Genomic DNA, 27,556 nt, shown 5'->3' with positions numbered 1-27,556 from the left:
ACCTTAACTTTGCAATATCTCGTCGTAAGATGGACCGATTTGGATGATATTTTGACACAAAGCGTGCCGCAAGTAGTACTCATTTTGCTGTAAGTTTGGTTCTTTTTTGTTCGATCAGTTTTGAAATATTGACCATTAAATATACCCCCAGTTTGACCATCTGAAACAGGAGAATTGACATCTCCAACCTGTTACTGACCACCGTAGATGTTACTTTTACCGTTGTTTGGGCAGCTGGGTAGACTCAGTGTATCCCAGTGATGTTCCTAGCAAAATTTGGATTTTATAATTATAATCGTTGATGAACTTGTATGGGACATTTGGACATTTTGGGTCATCATGGTCCTTTTTTTGGACGTTTGGTACCAACGGCTCGATCGTTTATAACTCTGCCTACAGTTATATTTTTTCCTATTGAATTGCATAGTTAGAGAGCTCATTATGCGTGCTTTCTTTTGATATAATGAAACCTGAAAAAATGTTCACCAGAAGTTGTAAATTTGTGTACGAGCATTGGAAACGTCCCAATTTTCGATCGGATCTCGTTGGTTTATCCTTTTAACTCTGTGTAGAGAGGGATTATATTCAATTTCTTTAATGATTCTGACAGGTCAGTTTAAGATGGTTTTAATGGTATATATGTCGTATTGTTTCGTTTTCAAAAAGCTTCTGAAATTAGCCAGCGAGCAAACCTTAATTTTAGTCGTTTTCTGCGTTTCTGACATCGTATACCTGAGTTACTAACTCAAAAAGTGGTCCGAATCGACCCAAACTTAGTATGCAGTATCCCCTGTAAAAGTAGAGTCTAGTACAGAAAGAATTTTGGCTATAGCTTGTCTCTGAAAAAAGTTATTTTTTCGTACGGAAATTTGCGAATTTCGCAAATAACGAATTTTAAAAATAGGTCTCTTTCATCGGATCAAGGAGTTGTTGAAATCAAACCAAACTTGGTAAGGAGTATCTCATGTGTACCTAGAGTGTAAAACAGAAAGAATTTTTGCTGTAGCGTTCGTAGGAAAAAAGTTAGTTTTTCGTACGTAAATTTCCGGTTAATTCGAATAATTAATTTTAAATAATTTTTAAAAATAGGTCTTTTTGATTAGGTCATAGAGTTGTCCAAAGTGAACCAAACTTGGCATGGAGTATCCCCTGTGTAGGTAGATTGTAAAACAAAAAGAATTTTTGGTATAGCTTGCCTAGGAAAAAAGTTAGTATTTCATACGGAAATTTGCGAATTTCGCGAATAAGGAATTTTGAAAATAGGTCTATTTCATCGGGTCAAGGAGTTGTCCAAATCAAACGAAACTCGGTATGGAGTATCCCATGTGTACCTAAATTACAAAACAAAAAAAATTGCTATAGCTTGCGTAGGAAAAAAGTTAGTTTTTCGTACGGAAATTTGCGACTTTCGCAAGTAACGAATTTTAAAAAAAGGTCTTTTTCGTCGGGTCAAGGGGTTGTCCAAATCAATCCAAACCCGTTATGTAGTATCCCATGGGTAACTAGATTGTAAAACAAAAAGAATTTTTGGTATGGCTTGCCTAGGAAAAAAGTTAGTATTTCATATGGAAATTTGCTATTATTTCGAATAATTTTGCTATTATAATTTTAAAAATAGGTCTTTTTCGTCGGGTCAAGGAGTTGTCCAAATCTAACCAAACTCGGTATCGAGTATCCCATGGGTAATTAGATTGTAAAACAAAAAGAATTTTTGGTATAGCTTGCCTAGGAAAAAAGTTAGTTTTTCATACGGAAATTTGCGAATTTCGCGAATAAGGAATTTTAAAAATAGGTCTTTTTCGTCGGGTCAAGGAGTTGTCCAAATCAATGCCCTTTTTCTCTTTCCTGAAAGTTGAAGAATCGTCAAGATACGACACAATATTCGCAGACTCGATAAAGGAAAAGTTGCTACGGATTGATGCTCTGAATGAGATATACTTCGTACCACTCATTGAGGCTTTCGAACACAACTGAGACTTTCGTCTTTTTTTCTATTTTAATTTGATTAGCATTTTTTATTGCCCAGAGCAAGAAAAACTCAAACCAAACTCGTTGTTATGAGGTTTCCTTAAAAAATTGTATGTTTAAAAAAGTTTTTTCAGAGATAAAGTTCCTCCTTTCGGTCAAGCAGTTTTTTCCACTGAGCCAAATAGGAGCCCTACATTGTCATATTAATAATCAATGCAATGAACAACGATTTTGATCCAGCTCTTCTAGTTAAAAAAAGTTTGCGTTTTAATTTTGTTTGCACACAGTTTCCTATACTGATGTTCCCTTTTCTCGTTGTTTCTGCCCTTTGCTTTAGCATTGATCTTAAGTTCATGCACTATTGATATTTGTCTATTACATCGCTATCGACTGCGTTGTGCCCAGATCCGGAAAAGTTAATTACAACTAAATATTTCGAGGTTTCGTAAAAAAAGACTAATTTTTTTTTTTAAATAAGGCGTTTCTGTTAGGTCAAAGACTTGTCTAACGGAAACAAATTTAAAGCTATAGCTGGTTTGAAAAAATGGTCATTGAAATGTTCAAAAACTTCTCCAGTGTTCATTTTTCTCGTAATATATTTTTCTTCAAATTTTTCTTTACCCAAAAATGTTAATTTGTCTTTATGACTTCCGATTGTCTCTCTGCAGTTTTCACCCGATATTTAAACTTGTGTTTCTTTATTATTCTATGCTTGCTTACAAGTGCTTACTGTTGTTTTTCATAATTTTGATGCAAAATATATGTTTTTTTAGATGTTGTGCCACAGGAAGTATTGTATTTGTATAGTAAGGACCCCTTAGAGACAAAAGTGGTCTAATTGACCCCACTTGATCTCACGAACTTAAATTTATTCAAACAAGAGAACTAATTGCTGCAACAAACACTATCGTGGCTTCTTGTGGTTGGGTTACGGTTTTCCTGTATGCCATAAATGCTTCTCATCTCAAGCTTACGAGATTAATAAATGATTGAAAAAATTCTCTCTTGACCATTTATAGCCGCTTCATTGTTTTCTGGTCTTTATCGTTGATTCAAGTGCTTTCCTGGATGCCATGGAAAGTTTCGTGGATGCCATACAAGAATTTTTGGTTGCCATACAAGATTTCTTGGATGCCATACAAGAGCCAGACCTGGATGCCATACAAGTTTTCTTGGATGCCATACAAGATTTCTTGGATGCCATACAAGAGCAATAGAGACCAAAAATGTTCTGTTTGTGGTTTATCCTGTCTACTTTCTACGTGTATACCCACCCTTTCATGGAATCGCTGAAACGCGAAAAAAAATTTGTATGGAAAACTTGGCAACCATGGTAAGATCATGCAACGAAAATTTTGTATGGCGTGTATGGAACCATATATGGCTCTTGGATATGGTTGCCAAGAAAGGTCAACACGGGCACAGACTTTCGTGCGTCAATGCATTTTTCAGACTGTAATTTTCAAGAGATAACCCTACCGTGGTGCGTTAGTTTTGGTCTAGACAAATTGAATTTTGGTCCGAGGACATCAGCCTAGGGTAAGTTATGCGCATAGTAGCCACCCACGATGAGGAGCGCTATAGGCTTATATGCATCGTATACTTTAAAGTGAAGCAGATCTTATAGACTATATTGACCGCAGAAAAACTGCCTGATCAGATAAAAGAACATTATGATCAGTGCAAAGACCTTCTGAAAAGACTATATTTAACGATTTGCCCGGAGGGCAGAACAATTTAAACAGATTAGAACACATTCTGAGTAGATCACAGTTAATTCTCAACCAACTACAGAACATTCTAGAATGATCTCACTGACTTGACATTGATGGAGCAAGCTGAAACTAAGTAGAGAGGTTGCTGTACAGTCACAACTCCACTGTATTCCACCTTTGGATTGGTCAGCACTTGTTCGAGTGATCGCACGTCCAGCCAGTTGATCCTGAAACAATCACAACAATGACGTTGCAGTCATGACAAACATAAACAATAATGAAAAAGATGTTAAGAAAATCAGTTTTAAATTGGTTCTTTCAGATTTGAGAAGATTAACCTGAAATGGTCATTATTTTGCAAGGAATAAAGGTTTTTGACAGGTATTTTTAAGAGTGCTGTTCCAATATTGGAAGATTCAGGCTAATCTTCTCAAATCTGAAAAAAAAAACAATTTGCAGTCCCTTACCTCCGGTCAGAACGATCAGGACAAAAGAGTCCAACCACTAACCAGTAGTCTGTCCCTTTATAAAAAGGAATAGAATCTTTAGATTTAGAAGTTTCTTAAAAATAACTGTCCACTTTCAATTTTGAATTGACTTCGTTGAATTTTCTGCTGGAGACATCGGTTTCTGTGAAATGCATATATGCTGGGTTAGATCAGAAGTTTGATCAGAATTTATCGTGGTCTGAAAAGTCTGATCAGAGGTTATTTTGTCGGGCAAGTCTGATCAGAGCTCATTTTTGGTCTTGAAAGTCAGGACCTCAACCTGGGTAAACCAATTTAAAATTGTTTTTTTTTTCAGATTTGAGAAGAGTAGCCTGAATCTTCCAATATTTTGCAAGAAATGAAGGTTTTAGACAGATATTTTTAAGAATGTTAAATTACCGTTAATTAATTTGCGTGAATCTTCAGTTTTTTTGTCGCTGTTTCAGATTAATTTTTTTGGTCAAATCGAGAGTATGAATCTTTTCCCTAAGATAGTTGTCTCATGAACTTTGCTCTCTACCTCAGCATCATTCTTCCAATTCCCTTCTCATTCACTGGTTAATTTAGGGTTAATGAATTGTATTCGCCACATTGAAACTGCTCCTGTTTGCTGTACACTTATTAGTGGTCCATAAAGCAGAACCAATTGGAACTCTTCTAATCGTAAATTCGTAATTAAATCTGATCTATTTGCGCCAGTCAAAATCAATTTAGGAAATTGCAGCAATCTATTGTAGGTTACAGATAGTCCTTTCTAAACACTGACTGTCATCATAAGACTGCTGATCTCTGGAGAGTTTTTGTCAACATCAACAACAGAACCTCAAAATTTGCCACGGCTAATGCTCATAGTCCATTTACACTGGCCGGTCTTAGTTGTTAAATAAAATTTACTGCATGAAAATTAAAATGTTCAGCTTAACTCTCATCTATAAGTAGGTTTACCAAATATCTGATAAGAAATTCAGGGTGAGTAATGGTACCTTTTGTTTTCTGAAGCAGTTTGTAAACATAAAATTGGGATAATTTGCTGCTCAGAGTTCACGTTGTTGGATGAAACTTTTTGGATTTTACAGTACAAATATATCCTGGATGAAATAGATGGTATTAATTGAAGTATTACAAAGATAAACTAAGCAGAAAATTCATAGTTGTCAACATTCAAAACCTGAAATTATGTTTTATTAATCAAATGTAATGGTGCAGCACTGAAAACTCTTAAACTTAGACCTGGGCACTGCAAAAACTGTAGAATGGTCAAGAGCTTTGAAAAAACAGAGCCTTTTCTACGTTCAAAAAATCTTAAAGCGGCTATACCAATTGCAAAAAGATGGCTATAGTTACTTGAAAGTGATTAGATAAATTGTTTTTTTCCTTCTGAAAAGTTTTAACGCCTGTTGCAATTGCACGAGTTTCTTCAGCTAAATTGAATTTTAAACAAACAAATTATAGCTATTTCAATTTTCATTTGACAAAATGACACATATTTTTGATGGCCCAAAAATGAATTTTTGCCAATTTTAATAAACTGTGCCAAAAAATAGCATAATTAAGAAGTGTTATGATATACATAGTGGTGAATTTTATATGTTTAAGTTGTTGGTAAACATTCAATTATTTCTCCAAGTTCATTTTTTATACTGTGTATACTCATTAGCCGTGGTTTTTCTATCATAGAGGAATGTCAACTAGTGAGGTTCAACTTTCAGGAAAAAATATTAATACCTGTTGCTTTTTTGCGTATCAAAGTTTTTTTGGAATATATATTATGATCTCTCTAGCTAAGTTTTTATTTGGTCAGACTTCTGCGTGAAATATCAAGTGGTATTAGCAAAAGCGACTTAAGCAAAGTTGATTTTATTTCAGTTTTTAAGTTGAAAAGATTAACAAATTAACGTAGTTTGAAATCTAACTTAGTTCGTAGTTAACGCAGAGAAAGGTCCATTACTGCCGTCAAAAGTGTTGATGTTAAACTTTTTTTAAGTGCCTATAAGACAGTTTTTTGTTTTACGTGCCTATAAACTAGTTTTTTTGCTACTATACAGCCGAAGTGTTTTGGGTTTTGAACTGTAATTTTAAGTGATTGAAACGGTAATGGTTTCTAACAATCTGCCAAAGAATCATTACATTTGATGATAGATGAATAAAATCAAATTAACAGACTTGGATAAAGTAATAAGCTCAAAATTTTAAAAGCTGGAAATTCTTGTCAAGTCTATGTTATTCTTTTTGATTTTTTTTGAAATATAGGATTTTTTTTTCATTGTTATTCAATGAATTTTATTATGGCGCAAGGAACTTTATAACAAATTTGCTGTTGAAGTAATTCCGCAAAATTTGAAGTCTACATAATTTTTTTATAACCCTCCTTGCGAAAAAACCACTGGACATTTTTGCGGTGAAAGAACAGGGAGGGAATAGTAGAGAAAACTCAAACAGTGCTGCAAAACATGTGTGGGACTAGAATACAAACCTCCTACATTGTTTTCTCGCCACTGTTTATATTTGAAAAGAATCGAAGTAAAAGCCAGAATTTTTTAAGTCTAATTAGCATAAAATTTGTAGTTGTAATGAAAATGTTACAAAGTTTAACATTTTTTTGCAAAATTTACGCATGGACACAAAACAATTAGAAACAACAAAAGCTTTATGCGTTATTATAGTTTTATGAGTCAATTGGATGGATTTTTTTTTCATTTTCTCTCCAATTTAGTTTTGTTTTTACACAGAATTGGTATGTAATACAGAAAAACAATGGTTTATTTGGGGAAATTTAACTACATCTAGACGGAATTAACACTTAGTTACCAAAAACAAACCTTTCTTGGTGATCAAATTTTTGGGTGCTACTCTGATGGAAGCTAGGCAGCCTACCTCGAAATAATCAACTCGTACTTTTGTACACAATTCACTACAAAGATGCCAAAACTCTTCTTCTATTATGGCAATAAATATATTACATTGCAATACAACCGCAGATTTCTATAACAAGTCCAACTCTGTTTTAGTGTCAAAGCTCGATCTCTCATTGCGCTTTTTTGCAAGACTTTTCTGTCTTTTAGTTTAAACTAACATAGCAATTGTGTGTGTGTGTGTGTGTGTGTGTGTGTGTGTGTGTGTGTGTGTGTGTGAGAACGTGAATGTGTGTGTGTTTGTGTGTGTGTGTGTGTGTGTGTGAACGTGAGTGTGTGTGTACGTGCGCGTGGGTGTGTACATGTTTGTTTGCATGTGTTTATAGAATTTTACCTTTCGAACACGTTGATGTCTGGCAACCATATTCTACTTTTGGCCATTCTGATTGACTTCACCCCCTCAAAATCTCCTGGGTTCCAACGAAGGTATTCGTCCACCCATTTCTGAACAAAAAAAACTTTAGTATCAACTACGCTTAAATTTTATACCAAAATTTTTGTAAGATAAAATATGGATGAACAGATGAAACGGTGAACTTGTGATGTGTGGGTGAGTAAAAACAACAGACAAGCATCTAAGAATTTAAATTGCGAAAACTTTTCATTGTCGAAAGAAACAGAAGAAAGCAGAGAGAGACACTGATCAGACTTAAACTTATTATAAAAATGTTAATTATTATGAATGTAGAGCAAGAATATGGAACAAAGAAGCAATGAAAAACAAACCAGATGCAAAATTAAATTAGGAGCGGTTGTCAATAGTTAAACAATAGCAAATTTTGTAGTTTGAAAAATGAAGCAGAAAATAAAATCAAACTTCAATGAAAACTTAAGAACTATATTCTATGAAATTTTAGATTATAGTAAGACAAAGCTCGCTGTAATTATGAAATCTTTATTTTATAAATGAGAAAAAAGTTCCAAAATTGGGATGGAGATAGACAAATTCGGGAATTGCGCAAGACTTTTAGTCCACAATGAAGACAGTTCACACAATGAACTTTACTCAAGTACCACTTCAAACTGGGCAAGCTTCTCAGTTGACTGTTTCTGGTTCATACGACTAATACTGGGTAACTTTCTTAAACTTAAGTTGTCTTTTTTGTTGTGCTAATACTCAGTTTTATCAATGGTGCGTTTCGGTTGGCTAAACTTTGAGAATTAAAAGAAGTCAGTTCAGATCTCCAGTTTATAACTTTTTTCTGAGACTTTTTAACATGACATTTTTTTTTAAATTTTATTGAATTTTTGAGTGTATGTACTTTTCGTGCAGTTACTATTCGTCTCTCTGTCTTATGTCTTAGTCTTGTTATTGAAAGGCCATAATGCTTTTCAGTGAAACCGTAGAGGACCCCATTTTGTTATTTCAATTAACATTTGTTAGTTTTTTTTATGAATTGATTTAAATTTCAGAAGTTTTAATGGACCGTTCAATTTTTTTCACTTAGTCTCAATTAGACAGACACTCTCAACATGCTGGTAAACAAATTGACCTCGTTGATCTTAGCATAAGCATTTAGCTGAGGATTCAGTGACTACTGCACCATTTGTTTTCGAAAAGTTTTGTTGTACTTTTGAAATGAGATATTATGAACTTTTTTCTATTTGAATTCACATTATTATTCGTTTTACATATTTCCTCTTTCCTCATGACCGATAAAAAAATGGCTAGTCAATAGGTTAGAACACAATTGCTGTGCTGAGCAAAGCTGGTGCGGAGCATTCCCCCCTTGTTTATTAATGATCACATAAAAAGAAATAAAGGCATATGTTTAAAAGGATACTCGGATTTTTGATGATCAAAAAAGATTTCATTTGTCTATCGCTACTGTAAGCACAAAATTACGCTTTTACATGCCAAAAACACTATTTGCAGTGTTTAATACTTAATAATTGACAAATTGTTAGGTCCATCATCTAGCTATAAAATCTCGCACAACATATGATGATCTTATAATAGCCGAGCTCAACGCAACGCTTGACATACTGAATCTTATTAACTATAGCCGGTTCATAAAATGAAATTTTTTTGGGTCATCATGTGTAAAGTGGATGATGCTTATAAAACCACTGAAAAATTCTTCATTTGGAGAGGGCCGTGGATTGGTTTCGAGATTTAGGTTGCAACATCAAAGCAAGCGAGTTTACAAAGTTTTTAACGGATAAACCTTGCTTGAGTTACGCATTTTGCGAGTTTTGAAATCTGACCCTGCATATAAGAAAATGTGACACTATAGAATCTGTCACTTCGGGAACATGACTTTTAAAAACATAGTAGGTTCTGATGACAGGCGAAAGTTTGAAAAAGCGAGTACTAATTAATTTCTCTTGATTCAAGTTTTTCTTGAAACCGTGTCAGGACAATTTACCCAATACCATTATAACCAATGCCAACTTACCCAATTTTCCCTATTGCTAAATTTACCAGAACGACTATTTAGCCAACTCTATAATTAAATGGCCCGTGGGACTTGATATGAAACATGGGATTATATTGTCCAAATAAATATTTTAAATCATCCTTGTAATAGTGACATCATCCTTGTAATAGCAACATAATTTGAAATCGGACAATTGAACAAAAAGATCGCAGAGCATTGGGTAAGTTGGTATTGGGTAAAATGGCATTGGGTAAAATGGCATTGGGTAAAATGGCGTAGGGTAAAATGGCATTCGGCAAATTGGAATTGGGTAAATTGTCATGTAACCCTTGAAACCTATAAGAATTGTTGTTGCTTCTAAAGTAAAACTTGCCCTTAGTAAAGATTGAACCTGTAGATAGCATTTGAGTTTTGAGGAAATCAAATGACCAGGAGTAACCGGAGTGCGTTGAAAAGTAAATTAAAATGAGAAATATGATGAGTAAACTAAAATGGTTCTTGCTATTAAAAATAAATTAATTACCAATTCGGCAGAGTAGATGGCTGTTAGAGATTGTTGCACTATATCCTGAAACAACAAAACGCAACTTAATTTTAAGCAAATATACATTTTTTAAATTGTGAAAAATTAAGATGAAAACTTTGCATTAATTTTTCTTGTTAATTAATATTTATATGCTTTTGCAGAAAAACTTCGCTTAAAAATATTCAGATAACATATGCGGTACATCAAACTCCTCTAAATATTTTTTCATTGAAACACCGTTTAGCTTTTACATAATCGTTTGACGCTCCAAACTAGGCATATAATACTTTCTTATACCAGAAAAAAATCAAAAATTTTTAAAATGATAACTGACTAAGTCTAATATGTGGTTGAGAGACAGCCTGACTTTGACGGTAAGCGTGTCCGATTTGTTCACAACTGGCCTCTCTGTGGCACTGTAGTCCTCCATTACTCTATCCACCACATCTTTTTCAGGGCCTAAATAAAAAAAATTGTGCAAAGTTTTGTTGAAAGCAGCCACACAAAACTTCAGATAAAAATTATACTTTTTTGGTCGGTAAACTTCTACATCATCCAATCAACCGAATCATCTCCGAAAGATTTTTTGACCTATAAAACCTTGACCCCTTTTGAGATTTAGATCACGAATCATGCCCGTGCTTTAGTAAATATATCAAATACGGTGAGTGCTGAAATTATCAGTTTTTCCCAACATTTTTGCAAGATAAATACGACCAATTGAAATTGATGAAAATGGAGATTCATCATTACAAGCATATGGTAATTTACATAATAGCCTAATGTCTATTATTGTTTAGTTTGTAGTGTTAATATGTTATCAGGGATTTTATGCTTAGACCTCGATCGAGGTGTATAGCCCAACCCGATACTTCCTGAAATCCAGAACCTACTAGCCATGAATGCGTCTTTTCCACCTGCACAGACTAATTATGTGTGATTTGTGGCTAGCAACCCTAAGTCAACTAATTTAACAGATGTTTTATTTCAGTTTATGCTGATATTTTTAGTATCAAAAACATCAGTTTCATAGTATATTGATAACAAGGCAGCTCGGTAATGTGCGTTCGCACATTAAGTTCCGACGCCGCTCATCTACATTTTTCATTTAATTGTCTACCATGAGGAAGAGATAAAAAAATTAACATATCAACATATCGATCAACAAACTACTAAAAGAATAAAAACTACTCTAGAGGGCTTATGAGACCTGTGGCTACCATAATATGACTACCAGAAAAGACGGCAATAAATATCAAATAGTTACAAATATTAATTACGACCAAAACTCTAGGTCCATTTTTTGAAAACCACTAATAAACAAATCAAAATGGCATCAGATAAAATTTATACTAAGAAGATTAATAGGTACAATTTTGCAACTAAATATGGGATTTTTTCTCAATTCGACTTGGCAACAAGTCGACTAGAAATGAGCAAAAGAGGCAGAGTTTATTAAAACATTGCTTTTTTTAAAAAAAAGAATTAAATTCGAATTCATTAGAAACATTAAGCATCAAATGAAATCTTTGAGAGAGTCTTTTATACCTCAATAGAGAGCGACTGAGGCCTTTCATTATCCAGGATATGTTGTACGACTACAAAAATAACGACAAATACAGGCAAAAGCAAAAAAATTGCACAAAAAATTATACACGAAAACTATGTTACCCCAATCAATTAAATATTAAGCTGTTTGCTAAAAATAAAATAAATCGTAGTTTGAATTTTTTGCAGTTGACAACATTTGTAAATGAAATGACGCCCATTAATATGATACTGTGAAAAGAAAACAAAAACCTACAAAAAGGGGCAAATATGCAAAAATCACGAAAACTGGTTTTTATGAAAACTGTTTGTTCCAAGAAGAAAGACTATTTAAGGACAATACGACCGTCGTGAAGAGCAAATTGTATTTCAATAGATAATTGATGTGAATTGTATATAGAGCTGCTTAGCTACAATTTAACAGAAAAAAAATTGGCAGATCTCAAAAACCTATCTCTTTTTTTTTATTAAAAACAAATATTTACAAAATTTATAGCCAACAAACACTTTCGACTAAAAGAGTAGAAAGTTTTTCTTGCAACTACTTGGATAACTAATTGCTACTGTTAATAATGAGACTAAATCATAGGATTTAAATATAACATTCAATACAAGCTGAGCTAATAAATTTAACAACCAACTTTACGAAACCACAGTTTTGAAGCCGTTAAATTAATAAGATAGTAACCGCGAGAATATGATGTTTTCAATTGCATCTCCTTTGATCATCATAAAGTCTTTTTGTAAAAAGACTATCACAAAATGACAACAAAAAGAATCACAAAAACTGAAAGTATCTAAACTTCACAAAATTCATCTGAAACAAATTGTCTAAGCTCTGAAGACATCATTTAAAACCTTTAAACAACAGAAAAATTTTTATTTGATTCAACAAAACTTTTAAAAGATCTTTAAAAAATGAGGCAAATTCACGAAAATGAAACAACATTGTAAAATACGAAAAAAAGGAAACCAGAACAAAAAGGGATAAGTTAAAGATTACTATTACTCTTTTTTTTTTAGAAATTTAATTCGAAAGTCAAAACAACCATTAGCTATTTACCGATATCAGTTATTAAGTTCATTTGTTTATCTATAGTTGGCCACTGAGACCTTTAATTACACAATATTTGGCATATGAAAACAAAATTAAGAACAAATAAAAGGCAAAAATATAAAAACTCTACCAATTTCTGCAAGAGAACGGTGCCAGCCCTTCAAACCACTTGTTAATAAAACAAAAAATATGTTTAGTTTCAAATTTTGTAAAGTTTTATTCAGTCAGATGGTTATACAATATGACAATTTACAAAAGAAACAAAAACAACATCAAAAATGGGCAATTATTCACAAAAATCAGAAAATTTTGTATGAAAACTCGTAGTACCAAAAGCAAGAAAAACTTCTGTTAAAAGAATCAGCCAGAAAATTAGTTTGTATTTTATAAGGAGGAAAGGCGGACCTGTATTTACTGAGAATAAGCAAAATGTTGACTAAAATAATATAAAACAATGAGAAGTTCAAAAAATCACAGAAATTTCCTTAAAACAAATACATTCAATACATAAAAGACATTATTTAACAAACGAATTAACAGAAAAGTTACATTTGCACCTTTTGAGGAAGAAATTTAGATCTTTGAGTGGTTAAACTCAAAAATCAGGCTTCCAAACAATAACAATTGAAGGCAAAAGACAAGAATTCAGTTAAGTTTTACTAAAACTCTTCTTCAAAGCCATAAGAACCCTTTGGTTCTCTGATTGTATTGAGGACAAATTGTACCTACATTTGTCTTCAAATTTACATAATTCGAGTTGTCATTAGCGGAGCCGTGAATAAAACATACTGTCAGTAATTAACATAAAAAAACAAAAGCAAATAATTTTGAAAAAAGGCAGCATAAAAAAAAGCCAAAAAGTCTCTGATTCTAAGAATCCATGATATTATCGAACCCCTCCCTGATTTTTTTGCATGCCCAACAAACCGACCAAGTGTTCCAAGTGTTTGCAGATTAGACCAATTGTTGATTGGAATTCTTCAAATATTAAAAAAAAACAACGATGCATTTAATTCCAGAAGGCTTTCATACGGCGCCTAATTGCAATTAGCACTATATTTGAGATTAGGGAGTCTGTGTTAAGGTTTCTAGGTCACTAAGTTGGGCAAACTTTAACAAAGTGGACCAAAAAAGCAAATTTTGTGCCATTTTTGATGAAAAAAATTTGAATTTTGAAAATTTTATCAAAAATTTAGCAAAAAAAAACTTCAATCAAACAATTCAGCAACGCTCTTCTGTCTCTTGCGGTAACGACAACACTCTGCCGTTAAAAATGTTCATTTATTTTGAGTTATAATAGCGAAATTGTGCCAAATTTTAGCAAAAATTACTGAAAATGACGGTAAGCGTGTCCGATTTGTTCACAACTGGCCTCTCCGTGGCGCTGTAGTCCTCCATTACTCTATCCACCACATCTTTTTCAGGGCCTAAATAGAAAAAAAATTGTGTAAAGCTTTGTTGAAAGCAGCCACACAAAACTTCAGATAAAAATTATACTTTTTTGGTCGGTAAACTTCTACATCATCCAATCAACCGAATGATCTCAGAAAGATTTTTTGACCTCTAAAACCTTGACCCCTTTTGAGATTTAGATCACGAATCATGCCCGTGCTTTAGTAAATATATCAAATACGGTGAGTGCTGAAATTATCAGTTTTTCCCAACATTTTTGCAAGATAAATACGACCAATTGAAATTGATGAAAATGGAGATTCATCATTACAAGCATATGGTAATTTACATAATAGCCTAATGTCTATTATTGTTTAGTTTGTAGTGTTAATATGTTATCAGGGATTTTATGCTTAGACCTCGATCGAGGTGTATAGCCCAACCCGATACTTCCTGAAATCCAGAACCTGCTAGCCATGAATGCGTCTTTTCCACCTGCACAGACTAATTATGTGTGATTTGTGGCTAGCAACCCTAAGTCAACTAATTTAACAGATGTTTTATTTCAGTTTATGCTGATATTTTTAGTATCAAAAACATCAGTTTCATAGTATATTGATAACAAGGCAGCTCGGTGATGTGCGTTCGCACATTAAGTTCCGACGCCGCTCATCTACATTTTTCATTTAATTGTCTACCATGAGGAAGAGATAAAAAAATTAACATATCAACATATCGATCAACAAACTACTAAAAGAATAAAAACTACTCTAGAGGGCCTATGAGACCTGTGGCTACCATAATATGACTACCAGAAAAGACGGCAATAAATATCAAATAGTTACAAATATAAATTACGACCAAAACTCTAGGTCCATTTTTTGAAAACCACTAATAACCAAATCAAAATGGCATCAGATAAAATTTATACTAAGAAGATTTATAGGTACAATTTTGCAACTAAATATGGGATTTTTTCTCAATTCGACTTGGCGACAAGTCGACTAGAAATGAGCAAAAGAGGCAAAGTTTATTAAAACATTGCTTTTTTTAAAAAAAAGAATTAAATTCGAATTCATTAGAAACATTAAGCATCAAATGAAATCTTTGAGAGAGTCTTTTATACCTCAATACAGAGCGACTGAGGCCTTTCATTATCCAGGATATGTTGTACGACTACAAAAATAACGACAAATACAGGCAAAAACAAAATTTGCACAAAAAATTATACACGAAAACTATGTCACCGCAATCAATTAAATATTAAGCTGTTTGCTAAAAATAAAATAAATCTTATTTTGAATTTTTTGCAGTTGACAACATTTGTAAATGAAATGACGCCCATTAATATGATACTGTGAAAAGAAAACAAAAACCTACAAAAAGGGGCAAATATGCAAAAATCACGAAAACTGGTTTTTATTTAAAACTGGTTGTTCCAAGAAGAAAGACTATTTAAGGACAAAACGACCGTTGTGAAGAGCAAATTGTATTTCAATAGATAATTGATATGAATTGTATATAGAGCTGCTTAGCTACAATTTAACAGAAAAAGAATTGGCAGATCTCAAAAACCTATCTCTTTTTTTTTTATTAAAAACAAATATTTACAAAATTTATAGCCAACAAACACTTTCGACTAAAAGAGTAGAAAGTTTTTCTTGCAACTACTTGGATAACTAATTGCTGCTGTTAATAATGAGACTAAATCATAGGATTTAAATATAACATTCAATACAAGCTGAGCTAATAAATTTAACAACCAACTTTACGAAACCACAGTTTTGAAGCCGTTAAATTAATAAGATAGTAACCGCGAGAATATGATGTTTTCAATTGCATCTCCTTTGATCATCATAAAGTCTTTTTGTAAAAAGACTATCACAAAATGACAACAAAAAGAATCACAAAAACTGAAAGTATCTAAACTTCACAAAATTCATCTGAAACAAATTGTCTAAGCTCTGAAGACATCATTTAAAACCTTTAAACAACAGAAAAATTTTTATTTGATTCAACAGAACTTTTAAAAGATCTTTAAAAAATGAGGCAAATTCACGAAAATGAAACAACATTGTAAAATACGAAAAAAAGGAAACCAGAACAAAAAGGGATAAGTTAAAGATTACTATTACTCTTTTTTTTTAGAAATTTAATTCGAAAGTCAAAACAACCATTAGCTATTTACCGATATCAGTTATTAAGTTCATTTGTTTATCTATAGTTGGCCACTGAGACCTTTAATTACACAATATTTGGCATATGAAAACAAAATTAAGAACAAATAAAAGGCAAAAATATAAAAACTCTACCAATTTCTGCAAGAGAACGGTGCCAGCCCTTCAAACCATTTGTTAATAAAACAAAAAATATGTTTAGTTTCAAATTTTGTAAAGTTTTATTCAGTCAGATGGTTATACAATATGACAATTTACAAAAGAAACAAAAACAACATCAAAAATGGGCAATTATTCACAAAAATCAGAAAATTTTGTATGAAAACTCGTAGTACCAAAAGCAAGAAAAACTTCTGTTAAAAGAATCAGCCAGAAAATTAGTTTGTATTTTATAAGGAGGAAAGGCGGACCTGTATTTACTGAGAATAAGCAAAATGTTGACTAAAATAATATAAAACAATGAGAAGTTCAAAAAATCACAGAAATTTCCTTAAAACAAATACATTCAATACATAAGAGACATTATTTAACAAACGAATGAACAGAAAAGTTACATTTGCACCTTTTGAGGAAGAAATTTAGATCTTTGAGTGGTTAAACTCAAATATCATGCTTCCAAACAATAACAATTGAAGGCAAAAGACAAGAATTCAGTTAAATTTTACTAAAACTCTTCTTCAAAGCCATAAAAACCCTTTTGTTCTCTGATTGTATTGAGGACAAACTGTACCTACATTTGTCTTCAAATTTACATAAATTCGAGTTGTCATTAGCGGAGCCGTGAATAAAACATACTGTCAGTAATTAACATAAAAAAACAAAAGCAAATAATTTTGAAAAAAGGCAGCATAAAAAAAAGCCAAAAAGTCTCTGATTCTAAGAATCCATGATATTATCGAACCCCTCCCTGATTTTCTTGCATGCCCAACAAACCGACCAAGTGTTCCAAGTGTTTGCAGATTAGACCAATTGTTGATTGGAATTCTTCAAATATTAAAAAAAAAAAACAACGATGCATTTAATTCCAGAAGACTTTCATACGGCGCCTAATTGCAATTAGCACTATATTTGAGATTAGAGAGTCTTTGTTAAGGTTTCTAGGTCACTAAGTGGGGCAAACTTTAACAAAGTGGACCAAAAAAAGCAAATTTAGTGCCATTTTTGATGAAAAAAATTTGAATTTTGCAAATTTTATCAAAAATTTAGCAAAAAAAAAACTTCAATCAAACAATTCAGCAACGCTCTTCTGACTCTTGCGGTAACGACAACACTCTGTCGTTAAAAATGTTAACTTATTTTGAGTTATAATAGCGAAATTGTGCCAAATTTTAGCAAAAATTACTGAAAATCTGAACAGAAACAGTCGAATGTTCACAAAACTTTAAAACTCGATAACTCCCTGTAAAACACGAAAATCGAAAAAATCTTTTCATTTCCGTATTCTACGCTGGACGGGCTTTTTAATGATACCACTCACAATTCACTACGATGAATATATCGGTCGGCCAAAATTGACTGAACTAAAAAAAACCCGGTTGAGTATATAGTTCCTCCCTCCCCACTAAAGTCGGGGTCGGAACAATTAAGTAACTACATCCGAAGTGACGCGCTTTAAAACTCAAAATTTTCAAAAGATACAAAATGGAGCCTGATTTTCCGAAAATCTAGAAAATTTAGCTGCATTTTGTATCGTTTGAAATTTTTGAGACTAAAAATAACTTTTTAAGTTTTAAAGTGCCTGTCATTTTGTGTCTCTTCCTCTGTTCTTTTTTTCAAGATGATGTTATAGCTCAGACGACGCCAGATATAATGATAAACGAAAAAAGACAGACTTCCTTACCTGCGTAAACAAGTGCAATTGAGCAAGTTGAGAAAATAAGGAATGCAAACACTAAATTCTCCATTTTTACAACCGTAACAACTATAACTATATTGCGCGGTAGGTAACTGTGTTATAGGTAATAGATATCCGTCAAACAACAGAAATAGTCAAGCAAAAAAAGAAATATAAACAGCGACGTAAAATTTGTGAAATCGTTGAAGTAAATTGAATAAATAATAAATGGTCTAGGAGAGAAAATGGCGGAAAAATTATTTAACATTGAGATTGAGAGCTCAGAAAGCGGCACAGTGATTGGGTGAACTTAACAATCTTTCACTTCAAAGATGAAAATTATCCCTTAGCCCTGTTTTGTTTTAAAAACTCTTTTAAGCTATGGCTGTGCGAGCATTTTAAGTACCATAAAACGACGAGAGATTAAATTGAAATTTGAACTACACAATACAAAAACTGGATTTAAGTTTATATTAAAGAATATCAACTTATAAATGAAAATTATTTACTTCAGACCATTTAAAATTATCTAATAGTTTAATCGCTAAGCGTTTAAAACCGTGCCGACTCAATTTACGAAGTTTCTGATGACTCTTGAGTTTAAATTTGTTGAAGCTTCTGTTTGGAGAAAAATCTGAATCAATACCACTTTCAGTTTGTTCAGATTAATGAATCAGAAACAACTCAATATATTCGAAAGAAAAATAAAAAGACGATCAAAAAAACTGATTTTCACTCGAAGGAAAAAAAGCAAAATTTCGGACAAATTTAACAGATTTGTCGAAAAAAATGTTTCCGACGGTTTAGTCGATATGTTGAATGCATATGTCTGTATTTTTTTTAGAAAGAATTGTTCACCGCTCTTTTCAAAACACCACGAATTTGAGAAAGGCCTAAAATTAGGCGGAAATAAGTTAAGTTTGGCGGAGCTAAGTCGAATTTGGCAGAACTGGGTCAAGTTCAACAAAGGAAATTTGGTAAGTGAAATGCATAAAGTTTGTAAATAACCTTAGATGTTGAAATTTTATTTACAGCAACAGCAGCAGTCTGTCACACCACTTCAAATGTTTGTCTGTAAACTATACAACACAGTTAAAAAATGCTCAGGGCGCACAGGTAATAAAGAGGAACATAAACAAAGCAACGAAAAGCAAATGAGCTCTGTAGTAAAAAAGAAAACCCAAATGGCTTTGTATGTTAACCTATTTTGTATGTTAACAACACGAATTTGTATGTTAACCTATTTCATACATTTTAGACATAAATAATTGCAGATATTATTACAAAAGACTTGCAAACAGAATCTTTTCATACCTTACTTTACTTCAATATTGAGGGACGAGACAGGATGATCATCATATAAGATTTTCCAAGTTTTGGACAAAAGGTGGCTGACTTGTAAGAACCCATATGTTGGAGTCGATCTTACAAGTAATAGTAAGTTGATTGCTTTACTTGTAAGGTTCTTGTAATTTCATTTCAATCGGCCAGGAAGAGTTGATGAGGAAACTTTAATTAGAGTGGGTAAGACAAAAAATGAAGTTCTGAAAAAGCATCCTTATTTTCGTGAGAAAAAATAGTAGAGTTCACGACTTCTTTTTCATTTAATGTTATCGACATCTGAAAAATTTTTAACAAAAGTTAAAAAGCCTTTTGTTTTTCTTGTTCATTTTGATTATAATTTACACAATGTAGCAGTCGCTTAAAACTTAGATAAAACTTTTGTTAAACCTTTGAGCTCAATGGTTAACTGACAAGCTAAATGTTTAACCTATACGATCCTATAGGTTTGTGACAGAACAAATGTAAGGCGTTTCATTGTCTCATAGGAAATTGGACGAAACTGAAAATATCTTTAGTATAATCTTTTTTTAATAAGTAAACCATCCGTTCAAACTAGTTGGTTCAAACCATCCTTTCAAACCATCCGTTCAAAAACATTTCGTTAGGCAAAAGTTGTTTTGTTCTATGTTGAAATCAGATAACTATTTTTTAAATTGTAATTTTGCCAGAAAAGCAGCTGGTTTTGAGGCTCTCTGAAGTTTCTGGTTTTGAGGTTATCTTATGAACAAAAAAATCAGGAACTTTTAATGGGTTTTATGAGAAAAGTTTGAACTTTTTATTTTCAAAGCATGAAATTTTATTCTCTTCAGAAAAACAAAAAAAGAACCTTTTGTTTGCTTCGTAAAAAAGTATTTAATTCACTGATCTCAACAACATTTATCAGAGAAAACATTTGGAGGATACATATTATGCATAACAACTTAGGAGGAAAACAGGAACATATGAAGACAGAAGAAAAAATTTTTCAATTTTTAATTATTGAAAATAAATGAAACCAGAAAGTCAGTGCTTCATAAAAAATGTTTAATTCACTGATCTCCACCACATTCACTAGAGAAAACATTTTCATTATACATAATATACATAGGAGGAGAACAGGACATTCGAAACCAGAAAAATTATTCATTTTTTAATTTTTGAAAATAAAACAAAAAATGCAAAAGGGCAAATAAAAAAATTAAAAAAAATACAATTGCACTAATTTTCCCGGCATAATTTTAATGTTTTGTAACATAAAAATAAAGGGAAGTGAAAAACTTGACTGTCAAAAAACAGCTATAACTAACTCATTACAAGTTAACACAATCTTTGAATGAAGTTCCAGATCACAATGAATTTTTAGCTTGCAATAAGCCCTGCATTTACTGTGTATGATGAGATAAAAGCTTGTTTGATTTTTTTTCGTGCAAAAAGGTGACTTGAAACAGAAGTGATGTTTTATTATCGTGAAAAGAAAATTCGTCAGCGTTCATGTTTCTTTTAAAAAAATGTTACTGCTCTTAAAATTAAAAAAATATATGATTATTCACAATTTTAAAAACAAATATAAATGAAACTAGAAGAGTTTCAATAATTTACTTGCAGAAACAAATAGACAATAATTTTTCAGAAATTGAGCGTTTAAATATATAATGCTGAGAATTGAATCTAATTAAGTAGGCGAAGGGTGATGCCTCCTAACCAAAAACAAAAACGATAAAAATCAGCAGTAGAAACTATAGGTGCTTCAACATTACTATAGGTAGGAGCAGGATACGAAACAACCTAGAAACCTTTAGCGCTTAAAAAGTTGTTGTCGTCCAGATATTTGAGCAAAAAATTTCCTGTATATAGCTAAGTGCGGTTCAGTTGTTTCTTTTTCGATCAAGTGGCAATCAGAGTTTAGTCGGTTTTGCGAGTTGAATCTTAGGATATGTTAACAAAACCTGTGTGCACGTAGCTCAAAAATATTTTTTTTTCTGAGAAGCATATGACTTTGTGATGCTCGTTCTTCTCAAAAACAAAAACTAAAAAAGAGTCAATTCTCGGTGCAAAAAAAAACAACTGGAAGTATCCAGATTCTTCTTACGACGAACGCGTTTGGTAACCATATTAAGATCGGTTTTGGTTCTTCATAAGACATTATTTTTTATACGCTAATTTGTGAAATTTTTAAACATAAATTTATGTTCTATTGTTAGCTGGCTTTTAAAGTTATTTGTTGGCAGTTTCGGCGCTCCAATTGCATTAACAAAGACAAACTTAAATGCCTCCAAAACGCATTTATTCTGAAAGATAAAAATTAAGAAAAATTGTTCTGACGTAAAAAGATAATAAACAATTTTTCTAACAAGACGTAAATCATTTTTACCGCGCTTTGAAGGTTAATGTAATCATCAAGCGACCAAGTACTTTACATAGTCTTTAATACCACTGCGTGCAGGTAAATTTCCAAATATGACTACATAGATTTGAGAAATCTTAAGTTGGGATAGAAAACTACAGGTTTTAAAATTTCAATTGGCTGCCTGTATGCGATTAGCAAGATTTCTTTTATTTTTTCACTCTATAGTGTGATATTATACTCCTAACAATATTCGTGTCTTTACAATACTTTTTTCTTGATATGTGATCATTACGTACTGTGGTACAAGAGTACATGCTAGTCTGGGGGCTATTGATTTGGTGCAGCTAATCAAGTTCATTTTAATTTAAATCAATTTAGTTCATTTTCATTTACCATTATTTCATTCTTTATTTAGTTCTTGTTTTAAAGATCGAATCTTATGTTTTCACAATTTTAATTTTGTTTACATCCCGTGTATGATATCTTTTGTCTGTTCATGTTGTCTCGTGATTTTAAGTTGCCGCATTTGGAAATGTAGTTTTGTGAACAAATTGTTGATCAGTTTAGTTAATCTCAAATTGGAATAATTCTGCTCTTTTTCTGAATTCAATTTAGTTCTCTCTCTCTTAAACTAGATTCCGCTCCGCCAAAAAGCACCTACTTAATAAGATACAATTTAAGCGTACTTCGATCAGCGAAATACCCATTCAAAAAGAGAACGAACTTTCGCTCCACCATTTCTACAATTATTCTGTATTCAGAATACAAATTCAACAAGCATCAAAATAAATGTCATTTCGCTCCGCGAAATAACCCATAATTTGGAAATCTAAATTTGAATAAATCAGCACCGCGATTCAACATAACCTACAGATTGCTAATCTGTACGACATGGCGCTTTCAGCTCGAGAGTCTCGAAAAACACCACTGTTGATAGAACCATTTTGGGAACGTCCAACGTCGGATCCACCAATCAGATGGGAAAATGGGGGATCCAGGCCAAACTTGCGATCCTCGCACGTGCGAATATCACATTGGACACGCTGTTACAACCACAACCTACGGCGGTACGACTACCAGCAGAACCAAAGTACAAAACGGCAATCGAAGATTCAACAGCGGAAACGGAGAGAGACCTTCAGATACTAAATAGTCAATTGAAGTTGAATTGGGAGCTAAAATGTCAAAAGTTAATAGAAGCGGGAGTACTATGCGGGGAACGGCCATGGAATCTTTGCGACCAGAAATGCGTGTCTCTTCTATACCTAAGCAATGGTACAGAGGGAAGACGTTTGTTAACACAAAAGTTTCCTCATGACAATATCTATGACCTGTCTACCCTCAAACTATGGGAGATGATGGAGATCGCCTTTATCAGTCCTCGAAATATCACATTCGATCGATATGTTTTCTTTTCTCGAAAGCAGTAAAAGGGCGAAACAGTAGAACATTTCTACAGCATTTTGAAAGAATTGGCTGAGAACTGTGATTTAGAAAATCGTGAGGAGGTAATCATCAGGGACATATTCATCACAAACATGTTAGATGATGATATTCAACGGGAATTTCTCCGCGATACAGTTGACCCAGAAAGAGCAGTCAGTATTGCAGTTAATATGGCAATGGGCCAACAGAACCAGCAGAGGATATCATCCAATAACATTGCAACTGGCAGTACAGTTAACGCAATACAATCATTCAATCGATTTCACGGCGCGAATGTGCGTGGAAATCAATCAGGCAGAACAGTAGTGAACCGTGCATCAGATGGACAATGTCGTGGTTGTGGTCAGTCTTGGACACCAACGCATCGCCAGGTTTGCCCGGCTATGGGTAAGAAATGTAATCACTGTGGTTTGTTCAACCACTTCGCAAAGGTATGTCAAAAAAAACTTAACACTGCACGAAATACACAACAAAATAATCGTATGAAAAACATAGAAACTGCTGAAACTACAGATCAAAATCCAAGTCAGGAAAGTCAAAAAGTTAATTATATAAAATACAATGAGCAAATTAATTCGGATTATGATTCTTCGGACGACAATTCCGTTGCGACTGTAGAAAATGTTAATTCACCGCAAGCAGCACTAAAAAATATGACGATAACGATCGGAATTGCAGATTGTAATTTGTTTCTCGATTCCGGCAGCGGTTGCACTATTATTAATATGTCGCTTGCTAAGGAAATAATGTTTAATTGTCTGCAATCACAATGGTCAGAGAAAAAACCATTAGAAGTAAAGTCTTTTTCTAATGAAATTGTAAAACCTCTGGGTACTTTGAAAACGCCAGTTCGATGCAACGATTGGAAAATCCAGAAAGCGAAAATTACGGCTGTAGCTGATGGTTTCCGACCAATTCTCGGACGAGACCTTTTTGATCAATTAGGCATAATAATATCGCAGAAACCTTGCCCGAATGTAAACGTCAATAACATAGATCAAACTTGTGCGATTAAAAGGTCGTTAGCAAAAGAATTCCCAGAATTGATCTCACGAATTGGCAAATCTAAACATCACACGGTTAAATCAAAATTTCACAAAAACTATCGAGTAACACATCAAAAAAGAAGAAAAGTGCCAATACATCTTCAACCGAAAGTGAAAATCGAACGTGAAAAATTGTTAAACGAAGGACATATAGAAAAACTGACTAATTGTTCTGATCAATTTTTTATCTCTCCAATAGTCATTACAGTGAAAAAAGATCAGTCAACCAAAATAGCACTAGACTCCAAAATTCTAAACAAAGCTAAAAAAATTAAAAAACAAGTATCAAATGCCAAACATAGACTCGCTAGTTCAAAAGATTTCACAAACATTGTCAACGGCGTCGCAAGAGACTGCTTATTTTACAACTCTTGATTTGCAGTACGCATATAGTCAACTAAAGTTACACAGTGATACGGCCCGCCATTGTAACTTTAATATCGTAAGCGGAGATATGACTGGCTCATATCGCTTTAAAACTCGATTTTACGGTCTTACGGATATGCCAGCAGAATTCCAAAAAGCTATTGATTGCACTCTCGCAGGTCTGGATAATACTTTCTGTTTCTTGGACGAAATACTGATTGTGAGCAGAGGTGGAACAGAAAAACATCTCGATTTAGTACAGAAATGTCTAATAAAATTAGATCAAGAAAATCTCCGAATAAATCTTTCAAAATGTCACTTTGCAAAAGACAAAAGCGAATGGCTAGGACATAATATTACACAATCAGGTGTAACTCCACTATCAAATAAAACGGATGTAATCTGAAAATTATCAGCACCTACAAATCTTGAGAAACTTAGATCGTTTATGGGTTCAGTACACCATTTAGGAAAATTCATTCCAAACTTTTCACAACTATGCTAACCACTCCGACATCTGCTTAAGAAAAATACAAAATTTCTCTGGACAGATGAGCATGAAAAACAGTTATCATCGATTAAAGAACAAATTGCGAAAACTACCGGAAACAAATATTTCAATCCGGAATTAGAAACACGAATTAAATGCGACGCTTCACGTAAAGGTCTGGGATGTGCATTAGAACAACGAACACCTAATGGTTGGCATACAGTAACATTCGCGTCACGAATATTGAATTCGGTTGAGGACAGATATAGCATAAACGAGCTCGAACTTTTGGGTGTTGTCTGGTCCGTGGAACACTTTAAATATTATTTATACGGCAAACCCGTTACTGTAATTACTGACCATAGGGCCCTTCTCTCAATCATGAGAGAGAACAGATCTAACAAATCTTATAATAGTCGATTGACACGTTGGGTAGATCGGTTACTACCATTTGATATTTCAATTGATCATCTCCCCGGCTCAAAAATGGGATTAGTGGGTTATATCTCTCGCGATCAGCAACAAAAAGCCGTTAATATATCTACATATGACGAGCAATTTATAGTAGCAAAATTGGATGTAATTAAACGCGGTGCGAAACGATTCTTATTAAATGCAGAAAATTACGTCAATTTCGCAGCGCGAAATCCGCTTACAAAACGAGCCTCAAATATTCCAAATTCCTCTAACAATTTATGCAGTGATTTCGCACCGCGAAATCCAGAATATTCTACAATTGCGAATATTGATAACTCACGCGTATATATTGACCGATATGGCACCTCACGCGTGGTGGCGATATATGCACAGGGACATAGCTACAAAAACTGCAAAATGCAACCCCTGTGTCAAGATTGGTAAAAATTTAAAATCTATTAAACCTGCTAATAAATGGGCACCATTAAAGTTATGCAAAGTCCCAAATGAAGAAATTCAAATTGATTTTGGAGGGCCAATTTATATTGAAAAAAATCAAGAGATTTACTTTCTTGCATGTATTGATCGATTTTCAAAATTTCCAACAGCAGAAGTGTTTGATAGAGCTATTGCAGATAATGTTTTGAAATTTCTTCAAGAATATGTTTTGCTACACGGTATACCCCGTACAATTAGATTGGATCAAGCTCGATGCCAAATGGGACAAAAAGTTAAAACATTTTGTAGTCAAAATAACATACAGTTAATTGAAGCCCCAATACACGATCACAGAGCAAATGGCTTAGTTGAAAGGCTAATCCAGACAATCAAGAATAGTTTAGATTGCATTAAAACGGCGGCGCGAAATCGTTTCAATGTGAAAGCATCAATTAATTCAATAATTTATCAGCTCCGAATATGCCGTCAAAAAACAATTAATATATCGTCATTTGAGGCACATTTTGGTAGAAAGGCGAATACTCCATTAAGTAATACAACGACTAAACCGGAGCACAAAAGTTTAACCTACAAAAATATTTTAAATGAATATTTAGATCTGGAGACTGTCCGATGGGATGAACTCATTGCTGATGAAAATTGGAACAATGACGGACGCAGCGACACAGAAATTGAGACAAACAAAGACAGACTGAGCAAAGATGCGACAAAAAGAAAAAATGAGGACCCACACAAGGAATCAAGAGTAATTCCCCACCCAGACGTTGGACAATCAGTACCCCGCACAGAAGCTTCAATAGAAGTAAAACTTGCAAAAAAGAGACCGCGTACGAAACGATCAAAGAAAAGCCTCGATGGCTTATACGATGTGTTGGCGCCTGGATCTTCAGTTGTAATAACGGATACATTTACTTCAGTCATTAAAGAACCAGGAAAGAGAGACGTAACTATTAGAAATTCCAACTTAGCGAAATTCGGTACAAAAGCTGAACGCCAAACAGAACTACAGGTCTACGCAAATCGACGACCAAAGTTACCAACAGGAAAAACAACAGAGGAACTAATCAGCCATCACGCGAAAGAATTAAGGATGAAGCTAGAGGGATGAAAACGCATGAAGCACAGAAAAGTAGCCGATGATGTCAGTACAGTTTCCTCTATACATTCTAATGTTACACGCGCTCTTCGGGTACGAATGCCCACTAAACCAAAAAGATCACTGAAAACAGCACCGCCAAAACAACCCGCTGAAATAAGAAGTGATTTCGCGGTGCCAATAGAGATGCCATCTACTTCAATCGTTATAGCGAAGCCACCTAGCAGACCCAAACGTAAAGCCGCAACAAAAGCCTCAGCTGCATTAATTCCTTCAAAACGCAAACGTTCAACACCCTCAGTTACCGAATCAGATGAATCCATCACATCAGTACAAACTTGTCCCCCTACAACATCAAGTCCTGGTATAATTGCAAGAAACAAAAGGAGACAAATCATCAATCAACAACAAATCCAGAACAGATCGATAATCTCCGCCATACAGACAGCTGCTGCCCAAACCCAACAAACCGAATCTGACTTTACAGTTGGCCCATGTTCACCGTCACAATCGTACCCTACTCAATTCTACGTCTCGCCCAATTACGACGGACCAGAATCAACGATGT

The 27,556-nt window shown here is 33.5% G+C and overlaps 2 protein-coding genes across 3 annotated transcripts in view; one reads left to right on the top strand and one right to left on the bottom strand.

Annotated features, from left to right (window-relative positions):
• The window catches only part of LOC142352181 (uncharacterized), a 57,664-nt gene that overhangs the window by 15,890 nt on the left and 14,218 nt on the right, over window positions 1-27,556 (top strand). The gene's annotated exons all lie outside the window — the stretch shown is intronic.
• The window catches only part of LOC142352180 (neuronal acetylcholine receptor subunit alpha-9-I-like), a 60,251-nt gene that overhangs the window by 29,148 nt on the left and 3,547 nt on the right, over window positions 1-27,556 (bottom strand). For both annotated transcript variants that reach the window (XM_075404588.1, XM_075404589.1), the window contains exons 2-5: window positions 10,325-10,449; window positions 9,988-10,032; window positions 7,418-7,527; window positions 3,788-3,910 (exon numbers count right to left, since the gene is read on the bottom strand). In XM_075404588.1, the coding sequence (XP_075260703.1) occupies window positions 3,788-3,910; window positions 7,418-7,527; window positions 9,988-10,032; window positions 10,325-10,420 (374 nt within the window). In that variant the 5' untranslated portion in view covers window positions 10,421-10,449. The remainder of the gene's footprint in view (window positions 1-3,787; window positions 3,911-7,417; window positions 7,528-9,987; window positions 10,033-10,324; window positions 10,450-27,556) is intronic.

The sequence above is a fragment of the Convolutriloba macropyga genome, chromosome 13 (genome assembly GCF_964194025.1).
Source record: "Convolutriloba macropyga chromosome 13, txConMacr16.3, whole genome shotgun sequence".
Classification (NCBI taxonomy): Eukaryota; Metazoa; Xenacoelomorpha; order Acoela; family Convolutidae; genus Convolutriloba; species Convolutriloba macropyga.
The sequence above is the reverse complement of the archived record's forward strand: the minus strand, read 5'-3'. Positions and strand labels throughout refer to the sequence as shown.